General features: G+C 44.6%; 1 protein-coding gene across 1 annotated transcript; it reads left to right on the top strand.

Moving 5' to 3' along the window:
* The first annotated feature begins 13980 nt into the window (after positions 1 to 13980).
* Positions 13981 to 20346, top strand: LOC123053496 (endoplasmic reticulum-Golgi intermediate compartment protein 3). Its single transcript, XM_044476969.1, has 13 exons — positions 13981 to 14288; positions 16257 to 16330; positions 16570 to 16653; positions 16812 to 16892; positions 17208 to 17288; positions 18058 to 18150; positions 18261 to 18440; positions 18571 to 18638; positions 18744 to 18795; positions 18968 to 19021; positions 19123 to 19215; positions 19433 to 19499; positions 19768 to 20346. Exons 1-13 carry the CDS (start codon positions 14147 to 14149, stop codon positions 19857 to 19859), a joined length of 1161 nt encoding a protein of 386 aa, XP_044332904.1. The 5' UTR covers positions 13981 to 14146; the 3' UTR covers positions 19860 to 20346.
* The last annotated feature ends 340 nt before the right edge of the window (positions 20347 to 20686 follow it).

Raw genomic sequence — 20686 nt, 5'->3', positions numbered from 1 at the left:
GGAAGAGGGACACAAATTCCCACTCCAAAAACCAATATACTATGTATCATCGGTCCTTACACCATGCAAATCCTGATACCCACACTATCAAAAGATAGCGCATGCGGTGTTTATGGCATCGCGGAAGCTGCGGCACTACTTTCAAGAGTGTCCGATTACGGTGGCTTCCGAAGTACCACTCAATGACATCATAAACAATCGAGACGCCACCAGCCGCATTGCCAAATGGGCTATCGAGCTCTTACCATTTGAAATAACATACAAGCCACACCGAGCTATTAAATCTTAGGTGTTGGCCGACTTTGTCGCCGAATGGAGAGAAGCCGGACTCCCTAAAGAGTACAACGCATACTCCAACTGGGTGATGTACTTCGACGGCTCTAAAATGTTAGCCGGATTGTGGGCTGGTGTCATCCTAACATCCCCTACGGGGGACACCGTCCTTTATGTATTACAAATCATGTATACGGACTCCAATAACGCGGCCGAATATGAGGCACTAATGCATGGTCTCCGGATGGCTGTTTATATGGGCATACACCGCCTCGAGGTGCGTGGGGATTTGAACCTCGCAATATCCCAAATAAATGGAGAATTCTATGCAAAAGATCCAAAGATGGCGGCCTGCCGCAACGCCGTACTCAAAATATCAGCTCGGTTTGAGGGGCTCGAGTTTCATCACGTGGCTCGGGACAGTAATCAAGCAGCGGACATCCTTGCTCGAATGGGTGCTAAACGCGACCCTGTCCCACCTAACACCTTTGTGGAAAGGCTTTTCAAGCCATCCGTGGTATGCCAGGACGAGAGCGGCAATACTAGTCCGGAGCCGATCATACCCTCGGATGCCGAACACAATCCTGATGTCATCAGGGGCTCGGGAACCAAAATGATGCCTTCCGCTCATGAAATCATGGCGGTAATCGCTCCATGGACCAAACCTTTCCTGACCTACCTTAATAAGCGGGAGCTCCCTGATGACCAGAATGAGGCACGTCGCATTGTTCGATGCTCGAAAGCCTACAAGGTTCATGAAGGAGAACTCTACAAGAAAAGTACTACTGGAGTTCTTCAAAGATGTATCTCCGAAGAGGAGGGACGACAACTCTTGGCTGAAATACATGCTGGTCTTGGTGGCCATCATGCCGCAGCTCGGGCCCTCGTAAGTAAGGCCTTCCGTAGAGGTTTCTTTTGGCCCACGGCCCGAGTAGATGCACAGGCACTTGTACAGCGCTGTGTCAGATGCCAGTTGTTCGCCAATCAAAGTCATATGCCGCCCACCGCCCTAAAAACAATTCCCATTACCTGGCCTTTTGCGGTCTGGGGGCTAGATATGGTCGGACCCCTTAAAGGGGGAAGCCATAAGAAGAAATATCTGCTGGTTATGGTGGATAAATTCACTAAGTGGGTAGAGGCCAAACCAGTAAAAACGGCTGAAGCTAGGCCGGTGATCGACTTTATATCCGGCGTTGTGCACCGTTATGGTGTCCCGCGCAGCATTATTACTGACAATGGCTCTAACTTCACAGCCGATGAGGTGAAAAATTGGTGTGCTAATCTGGGCATTAAGCTCGACTACGCCTCAATATATCACCCTCAAACAAACGGTCAGGTCGAACGGGCTAATGGCATGATAATGAGCGGCATCAAACCCAGACTAGTGCGATCCCTAAGGGAGTTGGATAAACACTGGGTCGAGGAACTCGATTCCGTACTCTGCGGACTGCGGACCACGCCCAATCGCACGACCAGATACACACCTTTCTTCATGGTGTACGGCGCAGAGGCTGTTTTTCCCTGCGACATTATTCATGACTCACCTCGAGTGCGCATGTACAAAGAGAGAGAAGTCGAGCTCGATCGGCAGGACGACCTAGATGGCCTGGAAGAGGAGCACGATGTTGCACAAGCCTGTTCCGCATTCTATCAACAACATGCTCGAAGATACCAAAGCAGAGAAGTGCGTGCAAAGACTTATAACATCGGTGAGCTCGTATTATGCCTCCCAGAGAAGAAAAAGGACAAGCTCAAACCAAAATGGGAAGGTCCCTTCATTATAGATGAGGTGCTCACCGGATGAGCCTACCCCCTTCACAATGCATCGGATAATCGCTTAGAGCCGAACCCTTGGAACGCTGCTCGGCTCCAAAGATTCTACGCATAAATCCGGCCATACTTCTTATTCGTTCCTTCGTCTGCTTTTCAATTTTTCTTTTTCTTGTTTTTATACGTTTTCCATGATGTGTTCGGATAAGCCGAACACTTAAGGGGTAAACATCCTTAAATGTACACACCTCACCATGACTGGGGGCTTCTGTAAGTAGAAGCTTATTATTATCCCGAGCCTAGAGCTCACAATATATATGTGTTGTTTGATGATATACATCCTTTTTTGCCATTATATGCAGCTCTATGACTTAAGTTTTTGCCAAGCTGGGTTGCCTTGCTCCTGTGCTTATGCCCTACGTTCCCGATTGTCCGGCTAGGGCATAAAGGGAGCACCTCTGCAATTGTTACAACCGGGTTATCCAGACATGTACCTCAGAAGGGTGAAGTCAAAAGCTAGTGTTCTTAAGGGAATAATTGGTCGGCAACCAAACGACAGATTGTTGACGTATTGCAACCACTTTAAACACTGCAAGACAGTTTTTCCGGATCACACCCCGGCACGTGTAATCATAGTATGCCGACCCAAGGAAAGGAACCCTTAACGGAACTATTTTCCTTGGAAGATGTTTCTTACATATGTAATATAACATACACCCCGAACTCAATTTTTTGTCTGTTCGAGCATAATGACTGGGTTGCCTGGTTTTCGGATATAATAAATACTTCCTTTTTCATTTTGAAAAAGTATCTGGAAACACTCCATCATTTTTGTTTGGAGGTTAAAGCCGAAAGCCTACGATGACAAATCATTTCACATGTTCGGATAAAAACAAAGGTTGATCATAAATGTACATTGATACATTAAGTCCAAAACCTATTCCTTATCTATTCCATCTATAAGACTGTCTAACCTACAGTCTTCCAGCGAATATTTTGCAGCTATCATTACTTGATCATACACCAAATTTAATGGGATTTCTTTCCCATCTGGTCCCTGTGGTCCTACTCGGGCCATATGATTTGGGTCCAGTTTAGTGAAGCGTGTCTTCACCATGGCCCAGGCTTCTCGTGTGCCTTCACGGCAGGCAGATGTCTTCCATAGCTCGAACCGGCGCCGGGCACCTTTGAACAGGTTTGCCGGGCCCTCCATACTTTTTGGAGGGGTATCAAATGGCCATAATGCCTTCACCATACTCTTCATGGCTTTGCGGGCCTGAGCATGCACCACGGACAACTCCTTTAGCACGTCGCCTTGAAATCCGGATACTTACTCTTCCAGCCGACCAGTTAATAGACCTGTAGCAACAGAGTCATGATATTCCGCATTATGGACTAAACATGAGCACCTAGGGTGGTTCTAAATAAGAGTGGAAGACATACCGAACATGCCACCCTTCAATTTCATTCTCCTTCTGAACGGCCGATAACTGAGCCGTCAAGATCTCTATCTCTTCGGGTTGTTTGTCCTTTCCCTCCTCGAGATTTTTCTCCCTAGATGCACCCATCGCGATCTTTTTCAATTCCGCCAGTTCGGTGGTGACCGCGTTCAGCTGTGTCCGGTTTGTGTTCAGCTCCTGGGCTAGCATAGTGTTCTTTTCTTTCAGAACCTACAAATATTATCAATCCTTAAATCGGTTTGCTTCGCCGCTTCAAGTCTCGGGGGCTACTGGCATATGACCATATAAAATGCATAAAATTTTACCTGTATGTCCTTCGAGAACAACTAAGTGACTCCGGCAGGTCCGTCTCAAGCCGCTCGGATGTATGCATCCACTGAACTGAGTGCGGAAAATTCTTGCTCAGAAAAGGTCGGAGCGTGCATGCCCTCTCTCAATCGACGATGATTCATCACGCTCTCTACTTCGGAGTTCAAGACAGATATGTCATCCGAATCCTCATGAGGCGGCGGAACTGGCATTGCATCGGCTCCCGCCCCAGTTAGTGAGTTCGGCACTGGATTGGCTAACATCCGGCTGGCAGGGTGCTTTCCCACAATCTGCCGCGTGTTTCTCCTGACATAAAAAAGAAAGGAGACTTTGGACAATTCGGACTCATACTCGGGCATATATCAAAGCGGACATACCTCTTGGACGGCTATGAAGTTTCTGCGGCATTCCAGATCCCTTTTCGTTTCGAATGATTGCCCCATGTAGGGGTTGCCCTAGTGGAGGTACAGGCCACCGAGCGCCGACCCTGTTAAAATTTGGATCAGCATAGTGGGTATAAGTGCGGATAGGGATTTCCTTTTAAGAGCCCTCTGAATACTCACGATGCAGAAGGGATAAAGGCGGGGGTAGTCTGCGGTTATAGCCACTTCGGAGCCATCAAGACTCGCCTGATAAAACACCCCATCATCGAACTCTATGTATATATTTGGATCCTTGCAAAAGCCAGGTCTCGATCGCGGTTGTGATCCTTTGGCTGTGGAGCGAGACAGTGGACGTCCTCGGTCATCTTCCTCCATGACTATTTATGGCAGCAAAGAGCAAATTTGATTAGTATCTGTAAACGGCAATAAAATGACACAGACGATCGAAATCTTACCCATTCAATGGGGTTGTACATGAAGTAGCCTTCCCGGCAGTTTAAGCGGAGGAACTCTTCCTTCTCACCCTTATACAGATCGGCCAAGATTGTGGCCAGTTCAGCTGGGGTGTCCGGACCCTTCCCTCTATAACGGGACGCGTCATCTTCTCCGTTGTAACACCATAGGGGAGTTACTCTGGATTGAAGAGGCGGGACACACCTCTTTATTGCAATAGCCATGACCTCGACTATCGAGAGCTCAGTATGGGATAGCAACCTAACCTTGCTGACCAAACTCTTTATCTCCGCATTGTCCTCTTCCGTGGGACTTCGGGGATGCCAGTTGAGGCGCTTCCTTAAAGGAGCACTAGAAAATTCAGGGAGGCCGCGCCGAACTAGATCCAGCAGTGGGACGTCGTCCATATAGAACCATTCCGAAGACCACTGCGGGTATACCTCTTTGGGAGTTCCTATGAGGTATCCGGATCCGGCTATATGCCATACTTCGGCGCCACCCACTTCAAATATAGAACCTCCTCGATGGCGGGGAACGAGGCAAAAGAACTTTCTCCATAACTCAAAATGGGCCTCGGTGCCTAAGAATATCTCGCAGAGGGCAACGAAGCCTGAGGTGTGCAGAATAGAACCTGGGGTAAGGTTGTGCAGTTGGATGCCGTAAAACTCCAATAACCCCCTGAGGAAAGGGATGGATTGGAAATCCTAGGCCCCGCAACAGGAATGGGACGAAGCACACCCTCTCCTCCTTATTGGGGTTGGGAAAGCTCTCAGCCATCACGTCGTTACTGACTGAGGCCAAACCCGCTCGAACGGAGACTAGATATGCGAGGGGAAGATAGTCCTGCATCTGGAGTCGGCTCAGCTAAAGATGAGGCATGGAGCAGCTCTGCCAATCACCCTCTTGAGGGCCGTGGGGGCACGAAGAAGAGACTGGGGCACTTGCCATGATGGAAGGCTTTGTTTGTAGCTAAGCTTGGTGGTTTTCCTTTTGCACGATGTGAGATGGCATTTGGGGACCTACATCTCTTTATATAGATGCCGTCTGAGCGTGGGGAGGGGCTTATTTGCAAAAGAGCATGGACCGTTCGTATTCGCCCGATGCGCGGAAATCGAGGCATCGATAGGGGGAATCTTAAAAGAGAGAAACATCGAGGTTATCACCGGACTGTCGTTGATCTGAATTATAATGAAGAACCCACCTTGCAAAGCCGAAGACATGAGCCAGATACTACGTCATCATTGAAGGCAAGTTCGGGGGCTACTGAGGGAGTCCTGGATTATGGGGTCCTCGGGTGACCGACTGTGTGATATGGGCCGGACTAATGAGCCATCAAGATACAAGAAAGAAGGCTCTCTCCCGTGTCCGGACAGGACTCTCCTTTGCGTGGGTAGCAAGCTTGGCGTCCGAATGTGTAGTTTCATTCCTTTGTAAACTAACTTTGTACAACCTTAGGCCCCTCCGGTGTCTATATAAGCCGGAGGGTTTAGTCCGTAGAGGCAATCAGAATTCACATAGGCTAGGCAGCTAGGGTTTAGCCATTACGATCTCGAGGTAGATCGACTCTTATAACCCCTATACTCATAAAAGTCAATCAAGTAGGAAGTAGGCTATTACCTCCATTGAGAGGGCCCGAACCTAGGTAAACACCGTGCCCCCTTTGTCTCCTGTTACCTTCGATCTCAGACGCACAGTTCGGGACCCCCTACCCGAGATCGGCCAGTTTTGACACCGACAGAGATCATGACGATGCTTTGGAGACGGAGATCAAAGGCACAAGATGATGATGGCCATATCATGTCACATATTTTGATTGCATTTGATATTTATCCTTTATGCATCTTATTTTGCTTAGTACGACAGTAGCATTATAAGATGATCCCTTACTAAATTTCAAGGTATAAGTGTTCTCTCTGAGTATGCACCGTTGCTACGGTTCGTCGTGCCGAGACACCACGTGATGATCGGGTGTGATAAGCTCTACGTTCACATACAACGGGTGCAAGCCAGTTTTGCACGTGTAGAATACTCGGGTTAAACTTGACGAGCCTAGCATATGCAGATATGGCCTCGGAACACTGAGACCGAATGGTCGAACGTGAATCATATAGTAGATATGATCAACATAGAGATGTTCACCATTGAAAACTACTCCATCTCACGTGATGATCGGACATGGTTTAGTTGATATGGAACACATGATCATTTAGATGACTAGAGGGATGTCTATCTAAGTGGGAGTTCTTAAGTAATATGATTAGTTGAACTTTAATTTATCATGAACTTAGTACCTGATAGTTTTTGCATGTCTATGTTGTTGTAGATCAATGGCCCATGCTACCGTTCCCTTGAATTTTAATGCGTTCCTAGAGAAAGCTAAGTTAAAAGATGATGGTAGCAACTACAGGGACTGGGTCCGTAACTTGAGGATTATCCTCATTGCTGCACAGAAGAATTACGTCCTGGAAGCACCGCTAGGTGCAACGCCCGCTGCAGGAGCAACTACGGACGTTATGAACGTCTGGCAGAGCAAAGCTGATGACTACTCGATAGTTCAGTGTGCCATGCTTTACGGCTTAGAATCGGGACTTCAAAGACGTTTTGAACGTCATGGAGCATATGAGATGTTCCAGGAGTTGAAGTTAATATTTCAAGCAAATGCCCGAGTTGAGAGATATGAAGTCTCCAACAAGTTCTATAGCTGCAAGATGGAGGAGAATAGTTCTGTCAGTGAACATATACTCAACATGTCTGGGTGTCATAACCACTTGACTCAGCTGGGAGATAATCTTCCTGATGATAGTGTCATTGACAGAGTTCTTCAATCACTGCCACCAAGCTATAAAGGCTTCGTGATGAACTATAATATGCAAGGGATGGAAAAGACAATTCCCGAGCTCTTTGTGATGCTAAAGGCTGCGGAGGTAGAAATCAAGAAGGAGCATCAAGTGTTGATGGTTAACAAGACCACTAGTTTCAAGAAAAAGGGCAAAGGGAAGAAGGGGAACTTCAAAAAGAACAACAAGCAAGTTGTTGCTCAAGGGAAGAAGCCCAAGTCTGGACCTAAGCCTAAAACTGAGTGCTTCTACTGCAAAGGGACTGGTCACTGGAAGCGGAACTACCCCAAGTATTTAGCGGATAAGAAGGATGGCAAAGTGAAAGGTATATTTGATATACACGTTATTGATGTGTACCTTACTAATGCTCGTAGTAGCGCCTGGATATTTGATATTGGTTCTGTTGCTCATATTTGTAACTCGAAACAGGGGCTACGGATTAAACGAAGATTGGCTAAGGACGAGGTGACGATGGGCGTGGGAAATGGTTCCATAGTCGATGCGATCGTTGTCGGCACGCTACCTCTACATCTACCTTCGGGATTAGTTTTAGAACTAAATAATTGTTATTTGGTGCCAGCGTTGAGCATGAACATTATATCTAGATCTTGTTTGATGCGAGACGGTTATTCATTTAAATTAGAGAATAATGGTTGTTCTATTTATATGAGTAATATATTATATGGTCATGCACCCTTGATGAGTGGTCTATTTTTGTTGAATCTCGATTGTAGTGATACACATATTCATAATATTGAAGCCAAAAGATGCAAACTTAATAATGATAGTGCAACTTATTTGTGGCACAGCCGTTTAGGTCATATTGGTGTAAAGCGCATGAAGAAACTCCATGTTGATGGGCTTTTGGAATCACTTGATTATGAATCACTTGATGCTTGCGAACCATGCCTCATGGGCAAGATGACTAAGACTCCGTTCTCCGGAAAAATGGAGCGAGCAACCGACTTGTTGGAAATAATACATACTGATGTATGCGGTCTGATGAGTGTTGAGGCTCACGGCGGGTATCATTATTTTCTGACCTTCACAGATGATTTGAGCATATATGGGTATATCTACTTAATGAAACATAAGTCTAAAACATTTGAAAAGTTCGAAGAATTTCAGAGTGAAGTGGAAAATCATCGTAACAAGAAAATAAAATTTCTACGATCTAATCGTGGAGGTGAATATTTGAGTTATGAGTTTGGTCTTCATTTGACAAAATGTGGAATAGTTTCACAACTCACGCCACTTGGAACACCACAGCGTAATGGTGTGTCCGAACATCGTAACCGTACTTTATTAGGTATGGTGCGATCTATTGATGTCTCTTACCGATTTATCACTATCGTTTTGGGGTTATGCTTTAGAGACGGTTGCATTCACGTTAAATAGGGAACCATCTAAATCCGTTAAGACGACACCATATGAACTATGGTTTGGCAAGAAACCTAAGCTGTCATTTCTTAAAGATTGGGGCTACGATGCTTATGTGAAAAAGATTCAACCTGATAAGCTCAAACCCAAATCAGGAAGATGTGTCTTCATGGGATACCCAAAGGAGACTGTTGGGTACAACTTATATCACAGATCCGAAGGCAAGATATTCGTTGCTAAGAATGGATCCTTTCTAGAGAAGGAGTTTCTCTTGAGAGAAGTGAGTGGGAGGAAAGTAGAACTTGATGAGGTAATTGTACCTTCTCCCGAATTGGAAAGTAGTTCATCACACAAATCAGTTCTAGTGATTCCTACACCAATTAGTGAGGAAGCTAATGATGATGATCATGAAACTTCAGATCAAGTTAATACCGAACCTCATAGGTCAACCAGAGTACGGTCCGCACCGGAGTGGTACGGTAATCCTGTTCTGGAAGTCATGTTACTTGACCATGACGAACCTACGAACTATGAGGAAGCGATGATGAGCCCAGATTCCGCGAAATGGCTTGAGGCCATGAAATCTGAGATGGGATCCATGTATGAGAACAAAGTGTGGACTTTGGTTGACTTGCCCAATGATCTGCAAGCCATAGAGAATAAATGGATCTTCAAGAAGAAGACTGCCGCTGACGGTAATGTTACTGTCTACAAAGCTCGACTTGCCGCGAAAGGTTTTCGACAAGTTCAAGGAGTTGACTACGATGAGACCTTCTCACACGTAGCGATGCTTAAGTCTGTCCGAATCATGTTAGCAATTGCCGCATTTTATGATTATGAACTTTGGCAAATGGATGTCAAAACTGCATTCCTTAATGGATATCTTAAAGAACAATTGTATATGATGCAACCAAAAGGTTTGTCGATCCCAAAGGTGCTAACAAAGTGTGCAAGCTCCAGCGATCCATTTATGGACTGGTGCAAGCATCTCAGAGTTGGAATATACGCTTTGATAGTGTGATCAAAGCATATGGTTTTATACAGACTTTTGGAGAAGCCTGTATTTACAAGAAAGTGAGTGGGAGCTCTATAGCATTTCTAATATTATATGTGGATGACATATTGCTGATTGGAAATGATATAGAATTTTTGGATAGCATAAAAGGATACTTGAATAAGAATTTTTCAATGAAAGACCTCGGTGAAGCTGCTTATATATTGGGCATCAAGATCTATAGAGATAGATCAAGACGCTTAATTGGACTTTCACAAAGCACATACCTTGATAAAGTTTTGAAGAAGTTCAAAATGGATCAGTCAAAGAAAGGGTTCTTGCCTGTGTTACAAGGTGTGAAGTTGAGTCAGACTCAATGCCCGACCACTGCAAAAGATAGAGAGAAAATGAAAGTCATTCCCTATGCCTCAACCATAGGTTCTATCATGTAAGCAATGTTGTGTACCAGACCTGATGTGTGCCTTGCTATAAGTTTAGCAGGGAGGTACCAAAGTAATCCAAGAGTGGATCACTGGACAGCAGTCAAGAACATCCTGAAATACCTGAAAAGGACTAAGGATACGTTTCTCGTTTATGGAGGTGACAAAGATCTTGTCGTAAATGGTTACATCGATGCAAGATTTGACACTGATCCGGATGACTCTAAATCACAAACCGGATACGTATTTATATTGATGGTGGAGCTATCAGTTGGTGCAGTTCCAAGTAGAGCGTCGTGGCAGGATCTACGTGTGAAGCGGAGTACATAGCTGCTTCGGAAGCAGCAAATGAAGGAGTTCATATCCGATCTAGGTGTAATACCTAGTGCATCACACTGGAGCAATAGCCTTGGCGAAGGAATCCAGATTTCACAAGAGAACCAAACACATCAAGATACGCTTCAATTCCATCTGCGATCAAGTCAAGGAGGGAGACATAGAGATTTGCAAAATACATACAGATCTGAATGTTGCAGACCCATTGACTAAGCCTCTTCCACGAGCAAAACATGATCAACACCAAGACTCCATGGGTGTTAGAATCATTACTATGTAATCTAGATTATTGACTCTAGTGCAAGTGGGAGACTGAAGGAATATGCCCTAGAGGCAATAATAAAGTTGTTATTTATATTTCCTTACATCATGATAAATGTTTATTATTCATGCTAGAATTGTATTAACCGGAAACTTAGTACATGTGTGAATACATAGACAAACAGAGTGTCCCTAGTATGCCTCTACTTGAGTAGCTCGTTAATTAAAGATGGTTAAGTTTCCTGACCATAGACATGTGTTGTCATTTGATCAACGGGATCACATCATTAGAGAATGATGTGATGGACAAGACTCGTCTGTTAGCTTAGCACAATGATCGTTTAGTTTTATTGCTATTGCTTTCTTCATGACTTATACATATTCCTCTGACTATTAGATTATGCAACTCCCGAATACCGAAGGAACACCTTGTGTGCTATCAAACGTCACAACATAACTGGGTGATTATAAAGATGCTCTATAGGTGTCTCCGAAGGTGTTTGTTGGGTTGGCATAGATCAAGATTAGGATTTGTCACTTCGTGTACCGGAGGGGTATCTCTGGGCCCTCTCGGTAATGCACATCACTATAAGCCTTGCAAGCAATGTGACTAATGAGTTAGTTACGGGATGATGCATTACAGAACGAGTAAAGAGACTTGCCGATAACGAGATTGAACTAGGTATGATGATACCAACGATCGAATCTCGAGCAAGTAACATACCGATGACAAAGGGAATAACATATGTTGTTATGCGGTTTGACCGATAAAGATCTTCGTAGAATATGTAGGAGCCAATATGAGCATCCAGGTTCCGTTGTTGGTTATTGACCAGAGATGTGTCTCGGTCATGTCTACATAGTTCTCGAACCCGTAGGGTCCGCACGCTTAATGTTCGATGACGATTTGTATTATGAGTTATGTGTTTTGGTGACCGAAGTTTGTTCGGAGTCCCGGATGAGATCACAGACATGACGAGGAGTCTCGAAATGGTCGAGAGGTAAAGATTCATATATTGAAAGGTTATATACGGACACCGGAATGGTTCCGAAGAAGATCGGGGATTTTTCGGAGTACCGGGAGGTTACCGGATACCCCCGGGAAAGTTAATGGGCCTATTGGGCCATAGTGGAGGAGAGGAGGCAGGCCACGGGAGGAGGCGCCCCCCCCCCCTTGCCCAATCCGAATTGGACAAGGGGAGGGGCGCGGCCCCCTCTTTCCTTCTTGCTCTCCCTCCTTTCCCCTTTCCCCCTCTCCGTTGGAAGGAAAGGGGGGCCGAATCCTACAAGGAACGGAGTCCTAGTAGGACTCCCCCCCCTCTTGGCGCGCCCCCCTTGGGCCGACCTCCTCCTCCCCCCTCCTTTATATACGTGGGCAGGGGGCACCCCAACGACACAACAGTTGTTTCTTAGCCGTGTGCAGTGCCTCCCTCCACAGTTTACTCCTCCGGTCATAGCGTCGTAGTGATGAGGCGAAGCCCTGCGCGGATCACATCACCAACACCGTGGCCACGCCGTCATGCTGACGGAACTCTCCCTCGACCCTCTAATGGATCAAGAGCTCGAGGGACGTCATCGAGCTGAACGTGTGCTGAACACGGAGGTGCCGTACGTTCGGTATTTGGATCGGTTGGATCGTGAAGACGTTCGACTACATCAACCGCATTGACATAACGCTTCCGGTTTCGGTCGACGAGGGTACGTGGACACACTCTCCCATCTCGTTGCTATGCATCTTCTAGATAGATCTTGTGTGATCGTAGGAATTTTTTTGAATTACTGCATTCCCCAACACTGTTATGGATCATAAGGTTCTAAGGAACTACTCACACTTGGTCATGAAGGCAACAAGGTTGATGAAGAAGCCTTCGGCAGAGTATCGGAGCAGGCCTCCAAATTGGATCTCCCTGCAACAGAAGCTCGGGACTACAGAAAAATTCGGAGAAAAGAAAAATCCTGCGAAGGGGTTCGTGAAATATGAAATTTATAGGCGGAAGAATGGACGTAAGGCGGTGCAGGTGGGCCCCACACGGTGATGGGGTGCGGCCAAGGCCCTGCCCGCGCCACCAGGCCATATGGGGCCCCTATGGCTTCTCTCGTCTGCCTCAGGTGCTTTTTGGAACATTTGTGCTCGAAAAAAATCATATTAAATTCACTTTTTTTACCTGCGTAGATATTAATTTTTTGTAAAGTCAAAAACATGTAGAAAATAGCAATTAGCACTAGATTAATAAGTTGGTCAAAAAAATATAAAATGCTAAAAAAGTATACAAAAGTAATATTATAATAGCATGAAATAATAAAAAATATAGATACGTTTAAGACATATCATAGACGCACGTACAATCACCCCTATGGATGCATGTACACACATTCTATCCATGTGCGCACCTTCGACAGATTGAGCTGGCCGGTTTTAAGTTTGTTAAAATTGCCACAGACGCCTCGTAGCTGACGGACACACTATATTATCAAAAGAGTAATGCAAAAAATACTAAAATAAATCTAGAAAAATGCCCACCTGTCAAATCTAGAACTTTGAACCCGATGGACCAGCTCCACTATAAGAAGCTTAGGCATTTAATTATGCTCAATTCACTACATTATGATATTTTAGTGAAAACATTGGTGAAAACAAAATACACTCGAGGGAGTATAAACCACCACGCCTAACTTTACTTCTTGAACATCAGTATAGATACAAGCGCTCATATATACTCGTACACCTCCACCTCTATGAACGCACACACGCACACCCTATCTCTATGAGCACCTCCGAAAGACTCAGCCGACATTTCATTTTGAGATTTTACAAGTCATCGTAGGCGTCTCATAGTTGACAGGAACGTCTCCTTCTACTGAACGCGTATCGCCGGAAATTTTGAAATAAATTCAGAATAAATGCGAGCACTGGTGGGCTGGGGATACCATTATACACCTAACCATCCAACCACAGATTGATTCGCCACGCTTAACTTTACTTAAACTCGCTAAACAAGAAGAAGAAGTATACCAAAAAAAAGAGCGAAAGTGCAAAGGAGGAGAAATCCAGCCAGCTAGTACCTGCCCGGCGGCTCGTCCCCCGTGCTCCATTCCCGTTCCGATCAGACAACTCCCCGGGCAAGGCTCCTCGGAAAAAATAAATTGAAACAGCCTCGGTCGTCCGTCCCCACCTTCCCGGTCCCTCAACCAAGACCGGAAATCCTCCCCGCGGCGTCGTCGGGGGCAGCGCCGCCCAGATCCTCCGGCCATGGACGGGCTCCTGTCCAAGCTCCGGAGCCTGGACGCGTACCCCAAGGTGAACGAGGACTTCTACAGCCGCACCCTCTCCGGCGGCGCCATCACGCTCGCCTCCTCCTTCATCATGCTCCTCCTCTTCGTCTCCGAGCTCCGTACGCACCTCCCTCGCTCGGATCTCAGACTCTCAGTACACTCCTGCGGCCTCCGTACGATTTAACCGTGTGAATTTCTGGATTCGGGTTTTGCCTGATTTAGTGCGCTAGCAAAGCAGTCGCCCATTGTTGCATTTGGTTTTGCCCCGCTTGTGCCGAGATCTCGTGGTCTGTTTAGATAATTTGTGGTGTACAACCAGATGGACGGACTTACTGCGTTCATTTGGTTTGTGAGACTGGAATTGAGCCCTTAGTTCTCCTCCCAAATGTGTTATTGTGATGTGTTTTGCAACAAAGTCTAGCTTGGCATGTTCCTTTTTTTTTTGTTCGAGCGTACATCATTGGTGTCTACTTGTTTCATTCTGATGCATCTACTGAACAGTTTCGGAGATTCTGGTGTTACTTTTGTGCTGTGCTTGGTTAATCATGTTGTCGTTTAATTCTACTGTATCTAGTGAACTGTGAAACCTTGTACAGCATGGATAATCTAGTGTCATTTTTTTGTCATTCCTGGTTAATCAGGTGTGGAGAACAGTGTGCCACTTAGGTGATAAGCCGATGATATGTTTACTTTAACCTAGGGTCTGTAGTGACCTGGAAGAACAGTTTTGCATACATAAGGCTCAGAGCACAGAAATTCGATAGTAGAAATCAGCTTTTCTTCTGCTCTATAGTATACCTATATAGGTTAAAGTAGGAGTCATGTTGATCAGAGTTAGACTATCTTCATAATGGTCATGTGTGTCAAAGACCATTTAGAGCATCTACAACCACAGTTGCCTAATATGAGGCCCTATACGCCTGTGGATGCGTCCGGACGCGCCCTCTGGCACTGACTGGGCAGTCCCCATTTCCCCCTGTCCACAACCGCAGTCCCCATATCCGAATACCCAATTCCATACAATGCATGCAACAACGTAGATGAACATCACAATAAATCGAATGAAAAATATAGACAGATTCGGGCATAGTTCGCCCGATTCTACTAGATACAAAATATTCATATAGCTAGCTAGACGATGAGGAGAGGGGGAGATCACCATTTCGGGCCCTTGCCCTTGCGGTCACCGGCGCGGCGGTCCATCTCCTTCGTGTACGCGTCTGCAGCGGGAGGATCATCGTCGTCGTCCATGTTGGTGGTGCCGCTCTCCGACGCCGACGAGATGTAGCTGGAGAGGCGGCTGATGGCGCGGGCCTGCTCCTTCGCGTGGCGGGCCGCCTTGGCCATGGCGGTCTCTTTCTCCCTCGCAAGGCGCTCCGAAGCTTCGAGTCCGAGCCGGAGCGCCTTCGCATTTTTGGGCCGGAGGTGCCTAGCGTCCGTCTCCGCCGTGGTCAGCAAAGGGCGCATGACCTTGTGGAGGAGCGCCTCCTTTGAATCGACGGGGACGGAACGGGCGCGTTGGCGGGAAGAGCCGGTCTCTGCCGCTGGCGGTGGGCGGCCTTGGCCTCCGACTCCGGCATCCGCATCCGCACAGGAGCAGTCGGCACGAGCACCCAGCGCGGGCAGAGCTGGCGCAGGAGGGGAACGGGAGGGGGCCACCCTACTCCGGATCTGGAGCGGGACGGGCGTGCGCGGGACGGGCGAAGAGGAGCATTGCGGCGGCTGGACCCGGAGGAGCTGGCAGCGAACGCGACGGAGCTCGAGCTCCCGCCGGTGTCCAGCCCGGGCGTTTGGGGCGGCTTTGAGGGCTCCGGTTGTAGATGCTCTTAATCATTAATGCACTAAGTTTACCTGTAAAATTATTCAAGGAGGAAAATAAAGAGCTGCTTGATCTTAGTGTTTCAAATTTCACATGACTACCATGTGAATATGCACATCTCTTAGTTTGCTTATGTATTTTACTTCATGAAATCTCCAGGAATCGGATGATTAGGAGAATTAATGTTAACCTAACATATGCTCTGTTAAGTATTCTATTACCATTCATTAATCATCCTATATTCAACAGTTGATGTTTCACCATGCAGGATTGTATCTTCATGCAGTTACAGAGACAACACTAAGGGTTGATACCTCAAGAGGAGAAAAACTTCGCATAAATGTAATAGCTATTTCTTTTTCTTACTTCACCAATTACTAACAATCGTCCCGTTCCTAATTTTCTTTAGTTTGACTTGCCAACCGTTTTTTTTCTTGCATATCATTTCCCCACACCGGGCCTTCTCTTTCAAGAATTAGTATCTTGTATGAATGTATGATAATTGTTAACCAATGATCTAGACTACTTTCTGTTCAGAAACTTGCTAACATCTACCTTTGGTCTGATGCTACAAAATGCAGTTTGATATCACCTTTCCAGCCCTTCAGTGTTCTATAATTAGTGTTGATGTGATGGACATCAGTGGACAAGAGCACCTTGATGTGGTATGTATTTTTGTATTATTATTGTTGCTACCTATGCTGCTTCAGATGTTTCTGTCTCAATATCTTGCATATTCTTTTTACCTGGTACAAGTTATGGTTGATCTATCTGGCTGCCAGGTTATAGTAACTAGCTTGTTTCACTATAATGCTCTATGTAGAAACATGATGTATTCAAGCAGCGAATCGATGCACATGGCAATGTTATTGCAACTAAGCAAGATGCAGTTGGTGGGATGAAGGTCAGTGACTCATTTGTTCTATTAAATATTACACTTATAACTTCTATAATATAGTGTTCTTTATTCCAAAGTTACATTCTTCTAAATAATCATACATCTTAACTATTAAGAATGCATTTGTGGCCATGGAAATGGCCTAAATCCATTTCATAAAGGCTATGAGGATTTGTTCTGCACATATTATCTGAACTGTTACCTGACATTGCATATGTATTGCCGAGTAAATTACCAGCTAGGTGGCGTATTGTTCAATTCCTGATACATTTTATTAGACCTGAAGACTCATGTTTTCTTTTTATTGTTGACCTTTTATAGGTGGAAAAACCTTTACAACATCATGGTGGAAGGCTTGAACACAATGAGACCTATTGTGGCTCATGTTATGGTGCACAAGAAGTATGCTCATTTGTCATTATACATAGTATTTCGTTCCTTACCCGTAATATGCAAAAACTTATGGGCTTCTCTTGGACTTGCAGCAATATTTTAATAATCTATTGTTCACTATTTTGTTTTCATTACCTTTCAGAAACTGCTACATGAACTTCTTTGTTGTTGATAAGTTTTGAAATTTTCAATTGTCGGCTGGTTCCAACTTTTTTTTATCATGTTTACATTAGTTCCATTTAAAGTTCTGGATGTGAATTATGCCACCACTAGTTTCAGTCTTATTAGCACGAGTTATAGAGCAAAAGGCACACCTGATAACTACATCAGGGTTATGCACAAGTTGTACTTGTTAAGGAGCAAAAGGCACACCTGACAGCTACATCTGGAGTTATTCGCATATATTTGTGTGGCTTGGATCAGGCTCAGATCATTTTTTGTTTTCTAACCATACTGTTCAATTGTTCTCATTAGCAGTGTTCTTCATGTTGCTTACTGTACTATTAATTCCATATCTTTCTGGCAATCTGTTGTGTTTCTCCATTAAATCGATGCTGCTTGAGAGTGTAATTTCTATGTTTCAACTCAGTTATGTAATACTAATACCTAATGTCAACTAGCGCTTTCTTCTCTGCTCAAAGAATTTTCAGCTTCTCTTTGTTGTTGTTGTTCTACTAAGATGAATAGGCTGTTAAATAGTGCTCCCACAATGCTACCTGCATTCAACGCATTTGCTATTCTTGTATGCACTTTAACTGAATATATTATTTGAATGCAGTCTCCTGAACAATGTTGTAACTCGTGTGAAGATGTCCGTGAAGCATACAGAAAAAAAGGTTGGGGCGTATCAAATCCAGATTCGATCGATCAGGTACAATGAATTTTGGGCTACGCATATAACATATGATACCCTTCATGTAACTTGTGTGTTTCCTTCACCTTCAAGGAATTTTAATTTGTATGGTGTGCACTGTTCTGTAGTGCAAAAGCGAGGGCTTCCTTCAAACAATAAAGGATGAAGAAGGTGAAGGATGCAACATTTATGGCATTCTGGAAATTAACAAGGTTGCTGGGAATTTCCACTTTGCTCCAGGGAAAAGCTTCCAGCAGTCAAATGTTCATGTTCACGATCTGCTTCCATTCCAAAAGGATAGCTTCAATGTAATCATACTTAAGGAAATCTGTAAATATTTCTTTGTACTTGACATACTGATGGGAACATTTAGATTTTTCTTGCCAATATGCTTGCTTTAAATATCCAAACTTATCCTTTTATCCTTTACAATGCCAGCTCAGCCATAAGATAAATAAATTGAGTTTTGGAGAACCCTTTCCTGGTGTGATCAATCCCCTTGATGGGTAAATTCTGTTTTGTTTGTAATGTTGTTGATTTCCTTGTATCCTTTTGTGTGTTTGAGAAAAAATATGTGATGATTTGACCTTTCATACTTGGCCAATGTGTAGGGCGCAATGGATCCAGCATTCATCATATGGAATGGCTCAATACTTTGTTAAGGTTTGTCTTCTCGGTCTTTGCAAAGCCAGCTCAACTTGCTAATTTCATTTCTCATTTGCTCCTGATTTTGTTAGATCCTTATTCAGTTATTCCTGGTACTTTCAGCATGATTGCAGTCTGAACACATGATTATAATATTATCATGCTCTCCTTTTGCCCTCTTGTTTTCCAGGTTGTTCCCACTGTATACTCTCACCTAAATGAGCAAATTATTCTCTCCAATCAGGTATCTTGTGACTTTCTCCCTTGTGCGCACAAGCGTAATAACTTATGTGGGTGCATTTATATCATTAGCATTTCTCAAGATGCTGTTATTCTTTGCTGTAGTTTTCTGTGACAGAACATTACAGAAGTGGCGATAGTGGTCGGGTACAAGCTCTTCCTGGCGTGTTTTTCTTTTATGACCTTTCACCAATTAAGGTACCATCTTGAAGTACTTGAATTTGGCGTGCTATACTCCATTCTGTTGTTTTCCATTAGTTCAGTCATCTGTTACGACATTTACTTATTGTCTTTATTATTCAGATGACAGAGGGATTTTTTCCCTCAAGACCTTAAGTCATGCATTTTATACTGATATTTTTGCAAGGCATCAGTCAGTATATTTGTATAACTTTAGCATACATGCCTTTAACAGGTCACGTTCACGGAGCGCCATGTGTCATTCTTACACTTCTTAACTAATGTATGCGCTATTGTTGGAGGTAATATTTCCCTCGGTGCCTTTTTTCTTTAAACTAATTAGCTATTTCTGTTGAATCATACGTTTTACGTTCATATGTTTACTGAACTGTTATGCTTCAGTTGAACATTTAATTAAGGCCATTCCTGATTCATGAGTAAAATATACGAGTATGTCCCCTTTGCTAGCCTATGTCCTGGAATTGGAAAACTATGAACTCAATCAATATGGCCAACATCCTTTCAGCAGTTCAACCAATGACCAAAGGCACATGTCCTCTTGTTTTACAGGTGTGTTCACTGTTTCTGGAATCATAGATTCGTTTGTCTACCATGGCCAGAGGGCAATCACCAAGAAGAGGGAACTCGGCAAATTCACCTGAGTTTTCAATCAAGCCTTCCTATTGCCGCAGAACCTCCTTTTGAGTGACTCTAGTCTGTAGCTGCAGTAGAAAGCGAGTCTTCTCCAAAGTCCTAAAAGTGTACAACTGAACCAACAGGCAGGTCTCTTTGTCACAGCTTGTGCTCTGGAACTCCTGGTGCGCTGCCTGCTTACTTCCGGCTGAAGCTGCCAGCATACAAAATGGCTCATCTGGCGTACTGTGATGTTGGTATATCGCTCAGGCAAATGGGACATTTCAGAGGTGCTCAATTTTTGTACACTCAAGTCCACAAGGACAAAGGTTTTGTCGTTCTAAACTGCAAGTTTTTGTATCTTTGTAAATCCGTGTAAGCGGGCTGTAGACTGTACAATACTCATGACAGGTTTTATTTTTCTTAGACATTTTGTAGCTCTTACAGGCGAGGTCAAAAAAACATAAAGACCATTTGAACGAAACTAAGCTCAATTTGTCAGGGTGTTTTTCGTAACTTCTCTTCCTGGTAACCTTTTGAAGGTATTGCTATCGGAAGAATGTCGATTTAGTCGTAGGTGCTTATCATCATGTTTTGTAGTCATGGTTTTGTTCACAGATGACACTGGTTACTCCACGTGTTCTACCATGATTAGTGTAATGCTCATGCATTGCAGTGAAGCGAAAAAAAAGGTGAGAAGTTAGGCCAGTGGCTTAGCAGATCATCGAAATACATTGGTGTCGCTACTGTTATGTCCTTCACAGTTAAAAGAGAACGAAATGAGGTGAAGCGGTTTGCGGGCGGCATGTGTTGGAGAATATTAAGTGACCGTGTAAGAAAAGTTATTGGGTAGAGA

Source organism: Triticum aestivum, chromosome 2D (genome assembly GCF_018294505.1).
Source record: "Triticum aestivum cultivar Chinese Spring chromosome 2D, IWGSC CS RefSeq v2.1, whole genome shotgun sequence".
Taxonomy (NCBI): domain Eukaryota; kingdom Viridiplantae; phylum Streptophyta; class Magnoliopsida; order Poales; family Poaceae; genus Triticum; species Triticum aestivum.
This window is presented reverse-complemented; position numbering and strand designations above follow the sequence as displayed.